The sequence below is a fragment of the Nuphar pumila genome, chromosome 12, assembly GCF_984573655.1.
Source record: "Nuphar pumila chromosome 12, dmNupPumi1.hap1.1, whole genome shotgun sequence".
Taxonomy (NCBI): domain Eukaryota; kingdom Viridiplantae; phylum Streptophyta; class Magnoliopsida; order Nymphaeales; family Nymphaeaceae; genus Nuphar; species Nuphar pumila.
Genome location: NC_143260.1, coordinates 59,168,360 through 59,180,533, shown reverse-complemented (window position 1 = coordinate 59,180,533; position 12,174 = coordinate 59,168,360). Strand labels below are relative to the sequence as shown.

The 12,174-nt window shown below is 37.0% G+C and overlaps 2 protein-coding genes across 2 annotated transcripts; one reads left to right on the top strand and one right to left on the bottom strand.

The window, feature by feature from the left end:
• Window positions 1–3,225: 3,225 nt before the first annotated feature.
• LOC149820950 (nuclear envelope-associated protein 2-like) lies at window positions 3,226–9,116 on the top strand. The gene is made up of 5 exons (XM_089982464.1): window positions 3,226–3,464; window positions 3,549–3,656; window positions 4,910–5,371; window positions 5,490–5,591; window positions 8,693–9,116. The coding sequence occupies exons 1-5, from the start codon at window positions 3,279–3,281 to the stop codon at window positions 8,852–8,854; spliced, it is 1,020 nt and encodes a 339-aa protein (XP_089838590.1). The 5' UTR covers window positions 3,226–3,278; the 3' UTR covers window positions 8,855–9,116.
• Window positions 9,117–9,431: 315 nt separating this feature from the next.
• On the bottom strand, window positions 9,432–11,086 carry LOC149820949 (uncharacterized). The gene is made up of 3 exons (XM_089982465.1): window positions 10,299–11,086; window positions 9,857–9,887; window positions 9,432–9,771 (listed from the first exon to the last, which is right to left on the bottom strand). Exons 1-3 carry the CDS (start codon window positions 11,074–11,076, stop codon window positions 9,609–9,611), a joined length of 972 nt encoding a protein of 323 aa, XP_089838591.1. The 5' UTR covers window positions 11,077–11,086; the 3' UTR covers window positions 9,432–9,608.
• Between the last annotated feature and the right edge of the window lie 1,088 nt (window positions 11,087–12,174).

Genomic DNA, 12,174 nt, shown 5'->3' with positions numbered 1-12,174 from the left:
TACATGTGGGCCTATTGAGGTTGTGTGTTAATGTAATTTTTTGTAAAAGTTATATTAAATACAAAGTTTAAATTCTTTTATGATGCATATGATGAATGACACATATTGACATATATTGGAACATGATGGGTATACTATTATGTTTAAGTGGGAAAATAGCCTAATCCGATGATGCATGAAATGATATGCATGTTTGAGTTGGATATGGAGTGCATGTTATGGATATTGTGGATCCAAAACCGTTATATGTAGAAAGAATATATGAAAATTTAAGATAAAAAAAATACCCAAATAGTGTGCTAATATTTTTTCTTCTTATTTTCTCTCTAAGAAGGTGGGATCCTTGGATAGGTGTCGTGTGTGACAGTATGATACTAAACTTCATGGTGTAGTTTTTTTTAAGAATATGATATTGGGGCTCATGTCCTAAGCTATGATAGTAGAGAACTTTTTTCACCATTGAGACTCGAGAATCGTATGGTTGTGCTTCAGTTGTTAAGCACTATTGGTATACCAAGAATTGGCTAGGGTGATGATGCCAAGTAGCGGCTGCCTAAGGTGATGATGCTCTTTGTTGCTTAGGGTGACAATGCCCTTGACTGACTAGGGTGATGATGCCCAATGTCACCTCGAGGAATATGTGCATACGAGGTTAATAAAATACAATTGTGTATGAGAATAAAATATACCTTAGGTTTGTGTTGAGCTTCCGTTTTTTTCTTTGATAGTACTCACAGAGGAATAAAAAAAAAGTTAAATTGATAGCAAATAACATATTCATGCATTCAAAAGTGGATGTTTGAAAAAAAAATAAAAGATACATCATGCATTATGTATTATTTTATGCATCTTATATAATTGCAAACATATTTGAATTGGTTTACGTATATTAAGATTATCCAAGGATGATTTTTGTTTGATTTATGTTCTTAATAATTCAAATACTTAATCATGAATATGTGTTTGTTATGTAGCATGTTACATGCATTTAATTGCTATAGTTGTCCATCCAATCGTATGATGATTGTGATTTGCATTATATGTTATGAAAGAATATATAATTTCATATATGTTTAGTTTTGTATATTCATGCATTGTTATTGTGTTCTTACTAAGAATTGATGAGTCTGACCCCTATATCATAAATATTCAATGAGTAAACCAGTAAATGAGTTGTAGCGATGGCAGGATGCTACGGGTGGTGTCAAGAACTAATTATTTTAGATTCAAGATTTGTTTTAAAAACTAGTCTTGTTAAATTATTATGAAAAATATTACGGGCCTTCGAGTCCAATGTTTTTAAATAGTTCATTTAATTGATGAATGTTTTAAATTGGTTCATGAATAATATTGTCTCTTTTATATCTTAGATTCAGATTCCTAAGTGAAACCGATTCATGATTTGGACCTAGACCCAAGTTTTATACAAGAAGTGGTTTCAGTCATATGCTAAGTTTGAAAACCTATAGCCCACCCAAAATTCTAACCGAAACCAAAATGAATGTTTTCATTGTATTTAAAAAAAAAATCTATAAAAGGTTTTTGTCCTTAGTTGTGTCATTCACAATGCTTAATCCGATTGGATCTTTGCCATCGATAAGGCCTTGCATCATTTACTGTATTAAAAAAAAATTTATATAAAATTTTTAAGTAAATTTTTGAGTTAAATTTTTGGGGCGTTACGTAAGCGGGTTGAACCTATAAGATCTTATTAGTATATGGATCTAGGTATAGTTTAGAAATTTTTACAATAGATCCAAGTCTGACCCTATTTTTATTGAGATCCACTTTTTCTAATACAAGAACTATAACAAATTAAAATTTGACTGGGTCTGGTTTGTGCCATCATAATACGACCTACTTCTTGTGTTTAAGCCAGGCTATATCCCTGACTATGAAAAAAACGAAACAGTAGAAAATCATTGTTACCGGATCCAAATCTAAACATAGATCCATTAGTAAAAGGCAATCTGAATTCCAGCAAAGTTCATTAATTTGAGTCTCTATTGCATCAAGTCTGATTCACTGTCGACAATAAAAAAAAGTCTGATTCACGGTCAGATCCTTTCTATATGAAAATCTCCAAACCCAGATCATAGATCCAATCGCACCCCATCCAGAGCAGAGCAGAGACAACACACACGTCCGCCTAGTTGCTTCCTCCCCCCTTCCTTCGCTTCCAAGCTACATCACAGGGACACGCCATTTGGGACGCAATGACTACTGTTTTAATATTTTTTTAAAATAAATTTCCTTCCATTAGCTTTGTAGTCTTTTTTATTCACTTTGCCTTAGAAAAGAGGGTCTACTCAAGAGTTTTCTGTCTACGTTTCATAGAAGACCGTTTGTTATATTCGTGATTTATAGTCCCTTTCTGCTGAGGAAAAGATGGTGATAATACCAAAGGGGGCTCAGCTTGTCTGCTAGGAGCAGCTAGTGCACGCCACCTGTATTGGGACGTTGCAGGTTCAAAACCCAACGGTACAGTTATATAACTGGTAGGGGTCTGCCTAATCCCAGCTTGACTTTAAAAAAAAAAAAGGATGGTGATGATGGGAATAGTATTAATATCGGCGTTAATGCTGACAGGAGTCGTTGTGGTTAGCAGAAAGCCACCGTCCTTGTTGCGTGGTCCTCGTGATTTTTCATGCAACGGTGAGGGAAGCAGCCCTTTCGCCGTTGGGAGTCATAATTCTCCGTTAATTGGTGCAACTTTTGTGATTCGACGGTGCCCCTCGTGTGACCATTGTTGTCCCCATTTCAAACTTGTGGCTGTCTGGCATTCTTGTAGACAGATTTGCCTTCTCTTTCAGATGGGTTTGTTTCAGGCATTCACTTCAGTGAGTGGGGTCTCTTTCCTAATGTTTCTGACTTCCCTTTTCTGTTTGGAAATGAATAACTTGGTGGGTGCTGAAAACGGGATTCCCTTTTACTGGAGTTAATAAAGCGCCAACGGGCCAGTATCCCTTGTTCTTTAGTACAGGATTATGGCCGTTACGTTTGATTTTTACATGGGACCTTCAAAGTGTAGTGTTGACTCTATTCCCATGTTTCACTTTTGATTGCAGAAAAAAGAATCCTTGTTTTATTTAGACGTTCAACGGGTACCAATTATTTGAGGACCGCTTATGTTGGGGGACCTGTCTCTTTGGCCTCTTTAGTTAGAGTGGTTTCGACGATTTTCTGTTTGAGGAAGCCCTGAGCCTTCCCCGTTGATTCTGGTGCAGTGCTTTGGGGGAAGGACACGTTGAGGATACATCGGCTTTGATAATTTTCAGATGGGTGATGTGCAGATGGCACAAGGGAGGGAGTTGGACCCTCTCTTGAAGGATCTCCGTGAGAAGAAACAGAGCTTTAGACGAATGGCTCGTGATGTCGTCTCGCTCGCGGCCGAGCTGAAAGAAGTTCGCGGCCGGATGACATCTCAAGAAGAGTTGTTTGCTAGAGAAGCACGGACGAGACAGGTACCTCCATCTTCCTGGTCTCTGAATTTTCTTCTTTGGGAATATAATTGTTGTTCCTCGAGTGACTTTTTTTTAACTCCCCAGGTTGCAGAGACAAAAGCCAGAGATATGGAAGAGGAAATTCATCGATTGGAGAAAAACTTAGAGGAGAGGAATGAGCAGTTGCAGACCTCTACATCTAGTGCACAAAAGGTGAGGTTGAACGGTTGATTGATTATTTGGATGGGCAAGTGCTTTTTAAGTGCATGCTTGGGTTTGCCTGTTACCATACATGGTAGGGTTGAACTGGGTAGTTGTTTTGGCCTTCCTAGAGTACTGTCTGTGCTTCCCTTTAGGAAGCCAAGCTTTTGATATGTGCCAGTAGGTGTTTGAATTAAACCTTCTGGTGTCTGGGCCAACTCGCAATTATTCACCCTTTCTGCCTCTTCTTTAACCCCTTTGTTGGTCCTCTTCTGAAAACATGCTTAGGATTTTCAAGGGTGATGTTTCGCTTATCACATGCAAAAATGAGTGGTTTATGCATATCATTGAGCAGTTGGTCTTGGGGCAATATGGGTTGGACCCTGAGGATTGTAGTAGCACCATGAAATGTGTATTGGGAATCCATGGTTTTCTGTCTTAGGGTCTGATGCCTACGACTTTTGCTTGCAGTTCCTTCTTAAAACTTTTGTACTGGTGCAAACCTAAGTCTCCAGATGCATAATTGTTTCCTATTGAAAACAGTTTAATGAACGAAGATGAGTTTTTATTTTTATTTATTTTATTTTTTCGATGTGTTGTAGCATGCACATGAGGAGGGTGAAAATGAAAAACAAAAGATTGACTAATCAAATATCCTACAAAGGGAAGATATTCGTGCAAATAAAAAAAGAAAAAGACTGACGAATCAAATATCCTACAAGAATAAGCTATTTGTACAAAAAAGTGACTTCTCATGCATGTTACCATTGTTTCATGAAGGTTATGCGAATACATATTCAGTCATTGGAGTGCATGTTGCAATCTGTTAGTTAAAGAGGGAAAGAAAATGTATATATGTTTGTTATCACAGTATCTTTGGCTATGTTTCTGAAAATCTAAATGTGTATGGTTTGATGAGAAAGTTGTGTTTAGGTTTGTTTTGTCTGACGTGAAGCTCTTGTATGATACTAGTAAATTTTTTGTTATCATGGCCCTGATTGATTTTACTGTGAGCCAAGTATAAACTTTTGGTGTTGCCCTGATCGTTTCACTGTGATGCCAAGTTTATGCTTGTGGCACTGGTAAAAATGAAGCATAATAGTTTGTGGTTTCTGATGCATTTTTCTGGATAATTTACTGTGACCTATTCAGGCCCCTTGAGATCCTGGGAACCTGCTATCAGGTGTCTTACAATTTAATGTTTCTTGTTCAATGCTAAACACACTGTATTTTTACTAAATCAAACTTTATATAATGAAAACCAGTATCTTAAGGAGTTGGAGAATTTGAGATCACAGCTTTCAATGACCCAAGCAACTGCAGATGCCAGTGCAGCATCAGTTCAATCAGCACAGCTACAGTGTCTGACCCTGCTGAAAGAACTAGATGATAAAAACAATTGTTTGAAAGATCATGAGGATAGAGTGAGTAAGCTTGGTGAACAATTAGATCACTTGCAGAAGGTTGTTCAAGAAAGGGAGGTTTCTCAGAAGCAGCTGAAAGATGAAGTCTTTAGAATTGAGCAAGATATTAAGCATGCGGTTGCCAAATCTGGAGCTACCAAGGATCCTGAGTTGAGGAAGATTTTGGATGAGATCTCCCCCAAGCATTTCCAGAATATTTCCAAACATTTAAATGCAAAGGATGAAGAAATTGCTAATCTTCGGGATGAGATCAGGATCATGTCAGCTCACTGGAAGCTGAAATCACAGGAGCTGGAATCACAGGTATGCTCATGATAAATAATCTTTGCCAAAAACTAAAGACCTTGATCATTAGAGTTTCATAGTTTGAGCCTTTTAGCAATTTACTTTCTAAATTGAATGGATTCATTTTCTGGAATAGTTAGAGAAACGCCGGAGAGCTGATCAGGAGCTGAAGAAAAGGATCTTGAAACTGGAATTTTGTTTGCAAGAAGCCCGATCCCACACTCGGAAGCTTCAAAGGGTATACTTCTCTTCCTTTTTCTTTTTGTCTTTTGTTTCAACCATATGTGCTTTCTTGTGATATTGATCATTCATTTGAACTGTTGTAATCTGTTCTCTTGTTGGTTATGGATGCTTCAAGAAGCCATCCTCCTGTGACCTAAATCTCACATTCATCATGACTATTTGGTGCTTCGGTGTGATTTTGGTCTTTATTTTGATGATGATTGGAGATCATAGTTCAATCAGTTCAAATTGGCTAAATGGTTGCCAACCTAAATTTTTGTTTTTGTGCTTGTCTTATCTCATTTTCTATTTCATCCTTTAGACCAATACATGCAAGAGGAGCTTATTTTATTCTCTCAAGAAGCTATTTAGGCAGTGAACTTGATTGTACTAGAATCTTTCTTTGTTTAAGGCTTATCTTTTTTCTTTTCTCTAGTAGATTTAGTGCTTGCCCTTTTGGACAGGCTCTAGTGCAATGCTTGATTTCAAATAAAGTTTAAGTTATAACATTTTATGAAAGTAACTAATACACCATGATTTCCATAGCTCTGTACACAACTTAGCTCAATTGTGAGACTTGATTGGGTGGCCGGGCCTAGTTGTCTCATTCTATGAATTTAAGGAAATAAGTTGACAGTTTTCAACTTTTCATCATTATCATGATTAGTATTGTAACAGGGTGGTAATTAGCTGCCTACTGATAATGCTATTACTGGTATGTTAATAATATTGAAAAAAACGAAGGTTAACATGGAAATGCTATGATAATATTGTGATATTGATACTTTTACATCATTATGGTTTTCTTAGTGGTGATATTTGAAAATGTCATGATATGTTCCTTCTAAATTGTTTTATAATATTGTGTTGAGGCATAATACTCTCAAGGAAACAAAATATTACGTAAGGACTTTAGGTATTAATGTTTTTGTTGGACCTTAACAATGATTTTTTTTTATTTATATTTTTCTAAAGCTGTGATAATCATCAAAAGGCTTCTTTGTATTAATGAGTCTTTTTTTATGTAGTAGGGGTCTCATGGTGACAACTCTAAAGAATATAAACCACGGTAACTTGTTGTCTATAGCTGCATGTAATACAAAAAAAGTTAACAAATGAGGAAATTCAGCTTGCAAGGAGTATCATTTTGAAATTTTGTAAATATGTTTTTTTGAAAAAGAAGGGAAGTTCTTTCTTTCGATTCCACCTTTAGGGCGGAAGCCTACTACTATTCGTGAAGAGACTCTTGATGACTGAAAGATGCAACAAACTAAGTCATGTAGTATTGACAAAAGAAATAATTATGCTTTAGTTTTATCTGTCCATTTCTTCCTTTTTTGTTGCCTTGTTACTATGACTCTCACTACTCAGTCTTCATTTGAGATCCAAGTCGCCAGAAGTGCCTATTGGGCCCAAACCACAGTTTTTAAGTATGGAGTATTGTGCTTTCAGAAAGTGCATTCTGAAGCAGTATTCATAATGCTTCTGAGGCATCACAGGAAGCACAAGATTTACAGGAAGCATGCTTCTCTCACTTTTAAAGGAGTGCTTTCATTTTGCTCCTTGTAACACATTCTTCATGCTTCTGTTTTGCTTACATTGAGCTTCCATTATGCTCCAGGGTTCAGAATCATTTTCCTGTCATTTTTTGTTGATGCATGTCAATTGTTTCCGTGTCTTCAACCGAAGAATTCTTGCATTCGGACTTCTCTTAAGCATTTACTTTCCATTTCCATTAAATGAATCATTTTGATAAAGAAAATGACATGGATGCATGAAAATGTGCAGCAGCTACTTCTAGGTGCGAAGTTTTGGTGCTATTAGGTGCCATACACAAAATGACATGGATTATTGAAAACACACAGTAACTACTTCTAGGTGCTGAGTTTTGGTGCTATTAGGTGCACATACATATTGGATGCTTTATACATTAAATAGAAGATACTAAGCGATATAAAATTGGTGCTTCAAAATGCATACTGTACCCATAATTGATGCTGGTACTTTCATGTGCTAGTGTTTCTTGCTGATTGTTGCTCTCTCTCTCTCTCTCTCTCTCTCTCTCTCTCTCTCTCTCTCTCTCTCTCTCTCTCTACACACACACAATGCCTACATAACTTAGGTGCTAGCATGGCACCAAGTGGGCACAAATAAAAAATAAAACACTAAATCTTTATTTATAATGCAAAAGATATAAGAATTTAGTAATTTAAAAAGTATTTATATGTTTTATTTTTACATTGTTAGCAGTTTATTCTCTGATTATTGTATTTATTTGGCTTTCTTGATGCAACCAGAGTTTTCAACCACATTGTATCTGTGTGTATGTGGCCTTTATCTTGAAAAGCACTTATTGTACCATCTATAATCAATTTTAAGCTTGATACTGAGATACAAACTAGCTTATTCGTACCATATGTTGCAAATTTGTTTCCATGGTTGTAGTTGATATGTTTATGTTTTTGTTATGCAATGACAACGTGAAAAGGTCTCTTGTGATGTTGGATGAGAATGAATACCTTTTTCATATGGACACAAACTTTGACATTGGAATATATACAATAGGTGAATGACCTTAGTAATTTTATGAAAAGTAGTTGAGGATATGTTCTTATATAATTTATTTTGATTATTACATAATACTATAGTGTTAAAGGTTCCAAATTCCTGCAAGTTACCAGGTAAGACTCAAGGTTTATTTAGTGAAAATGTAGGTAAGTTGCAAATTATAGAAGGAAAAACATCAAACAACAACAAAATAATGAAACAATAACATTGACAGAGGTGAAGTTAGTATATGTGGTGGACGTCTCGCATATGTTAAACCATGTCTATGAAGTAACATGATATGTTAGCACTTGAGTTCATGTTAACAAGGCATGTGCTAAGTGAAGTGCCAGTGTAACATAGGTGAATGGTAATCATAACATAACGGTCATATGCTCCTGAATGCTTGGAAAGGGACTGCTGGGCATCTCTGTCAATTGTTGCAAACCATTAACTGGCTTCCAGTAATATTCTTTAAAATTTGTCTTAGTTTTTGTTTTTAATTATGTTTATGAAGTTCTTTTACTTATGCTTCTTGTCGATGTTAAATTGGTATTATCTGCATGTCAGATGGAAGAAAGAAGAGACAAAACTTTGAAGGAACTCAAGGAGCAGTTGGTTACAAAGCAACATGGAGCTGGGGGTGATGATAAGCCGAACTTCTGGGAAAGCTCTGGGTTCAAGATCATTGTCTCCATGACAATGATAGTTTTGGTGGTCTTTGCAAATTGATAGGATTCCATGTCTTCATACTTTTTTCTTTTTCTCAATGCCAAAGATAAGTTATTCAGCTTTGTAGATACTAATACACAAATTCCTCTCTTCTGTTGCCTATAAAGTAATCAATCATGTACAACCAGGAACCTTTCATAGCTAAGACTGTAAAGTAGCCCTATCTTTTCATAGGATGATAGGAACAATGGTGCTGAAAGCACATGTATTATGCATTATCATGCTAGCATCTAAGTGAAGCTTGACTTTTTTGACCGCTTCAGTTTCACTTTTGTGCTTGTTAGTTTCAATTCTTGAACTTTGCATGTGATTTTTAATCTTCCTTCTATTAGTCCATACGGCTGTGATTTTAAAGGAGCTACAGTTGATATTGGATATTCTAAGCAATTCAAGCTCAGAAACTGCTATCGACACATTCTGAAGTTTCCTCTGGACACTTTCCACCTCTTACCTACAAGTGATCTTTGAAAGTTTTACCCGGTTGACATTCTCTTGGCACTATAATGAGTTTCCATGTTTTCAATTGCTGTGTTGCAACAGGTTAGAATAAATTTTGTGTCAGCTAGTGATGACTGTGATGTGCGTAGTTCTCTTGAGAAGATATAAAACAGAGAAGAGCTGTTGACTGGACAACTATAAACTTGTAGCAAGCAGTATTTCTTCTACTGTTCTACATAATTATATGAACAACTGTATGGCATGGAACCTGACCAACATCTTTGTTGGTTTGCACCACCCTGATGTGAGATGATGCTTAGAGGTGCTTACTGATGGTGAAGAATACTATTACCAAAAGCGAGCTACATGAGGACGACATGTACACCATCTTGGACATAGCCCTGCTTGGAATAGGAGGTTGTGCTCCAAAGACTGTAGAACCAATTGGGTTGCTTGTGTTCAGCACAGTGGAGCTGGAGCTGCAAGCATGATTACAGTTGAGTAATTAGAAAGAAGTAGCTTTGAACTAAGTGTAATATTTATCGTTTATCATAAGTACGGTACCTGGAAGATGGATAGATACATGATCCTGAACCTGATGAATTTAAAAAAACAATGACAATCAGAGAAAGTACAACTCACAAAGAAGCCAGTACAAAATCTTTAGAGGTTTTCTGCTAAGTGAAATGCATCACATAAGGAGATTGCTATTAAATTGGTAAATAATCGTATATTCAAGAAGTGCTTTTGTTTGGCATCAGTCCAGTTTGTATTTGGGAAAACTGCACGTGTTTTGAGTTGATATGGACCAAGGTTCTCATTTGAACGCATCATAATTCATTGAAGGATTTTCTGATATTATTTCAACCTTAGAAATGAAATTTCAAGTATCTCTTACTAATTGAGGAGAAGAAACTTTGTAGCCTTTTGTATCATTGCATGCAGCAGTATGAGAAGTATGTTATCCATAATGGCATAAGATGAAGCATGCATTCTTGGAACTTACTTGGATCAGTATTGACAATTACAGCAGCTCCTCCAAAAGTGCAGCTGGTTGGAACGGGATTTTTGCGGTAATAGCTGTTGAATGCATATGATGCATGACTCTCAAGTGTGTTTGGATTGTAGCAAACACTATTTTGTTGGATCGCCAAGCAATCTGCACCTCCAATACCACATGCATAATCCAACGCAACTTGCAGGACTGTGTTCAAGGAGCCTTTCCTTGCTATGCACCAAGTCTGCCCTGAAACTATTGGTGATATTGTTACTGGAGTCGTTGAAGGAGTGGTTGGTGTTACAACTGGAATAGTAACTGGTGTTGTGGCAGGACTGGTTATTGGAGTTGTTATAGGTGTTGTCAATGGAGTTGTTGCAGGTGTTGTTACTGGATTTGTGATGGGCATGGTAGCTGGTGTAGTGACTGGATTTGTTATTGGTGCCACCACAGGGACGGTACTGGGCGTAGTCACAGGATTGGTTATTGGGATTGTAGAGGGCACAGTAACAGGGTTAGTCACTGGATTTGTTGCAGTGACGGTTACAGGATTGGTTGCAGGAACTGTGACAGGTGTTGTCACTGGATTGGTTATTGGTGCTACAGGATTGAAGACAGGAGGAACATTGGTCACATCTAGCTGAGTTGTGGTGTTGGGAAGGACTAGTTTCTGATTCAGTTCTCTGTGTGCAGAGGGGAATATCTGTTCATGCTCCCTGGTCAATTCTTTCTGTTCAAAATCTTCCATCAAGGAAATTTCTGCAAACAATTCAAGAACCTTTGGCATAGTCTGGTGCTGATCCTCCAAGAGCTGCATCACTTTTTTGGTGAATTGAGAAAGTTCTATGGTGCTTGGGTCAGCATCACTTTGAACATTAATCAGCAGAGAGAGATCATCATAGGGAAGGGCACATGTGATATTGTTGATGATTTCAACAAAGGATCGAATAAATCGATCTCCCAAACTCAGTTCTCCATCAATATGAGCATTAATTATGATGAATGAGCCTGATCTTCTAATATGATCAATTAATAAATGCAGTTTCCTTGTGAAACTATTCTGTGGTTCTTCAAATGCACTTTTCCAGAAGGGAAACTTTAATGAAACAGAGACCTTCACATGGTTATCAAGTTTGAGAACAGCTAGGGCTGACCGGAGCGAATTTAGGGAGGATAAAAGAATGGAAAGGTGTCTTTTAGATGCTACAGCCCCATTCAACACTATGAAACTCCTGTTTGTGCATGAGGAAGAACTGAATACTTGGCTTTTAACCCATGAAATGGTTGAAGCTTTTGACTTTTGAAGCGTTTCCATTTCCCCATCTGCTGCTATATATAGCACAGTTGTATCCCTTCCACATAGTGAACTCAGAACACTTTGGTTTGCGGCAAATATAGCAACTTGGGAGGGGATTATTGCACTTATACTCAAGAAGTCTATGATTTTTCTGGGTGATGAAGACATACTTGTAGCATCATATGAGAAGCCCACCTGAGTTCCTGAAATTCAAGAGACGAATGATTAGCTATGAAAGAAATATTACAAGTCTAGAGGTGTTTCTCACAAAGCTACAGTTTATCACTCTGAATAGTAAATAAGTGTCAATGATGATGATGACTTGTGCTCTTAGAAGATAGTTTCTTCTAATGTGTTCGTCAATTCATAATTTACTAATATTTGCTAACCTGAAAAAACACTAGAACTTTGTGTTGGTCAGACACTAATCCATGAGTGATTTCTTAGGTTCCAACAGAGATTCTTGCATGGAGCAAAATCCACCCAAGCTGGCGTGAACTTTGGTGCTGAGACACTTGGGTTTTGGTTGGTCAACCTGTTGGAATGGAACACAGTTTACTTGAATGGGTGTAGGACCAGGTATATCAT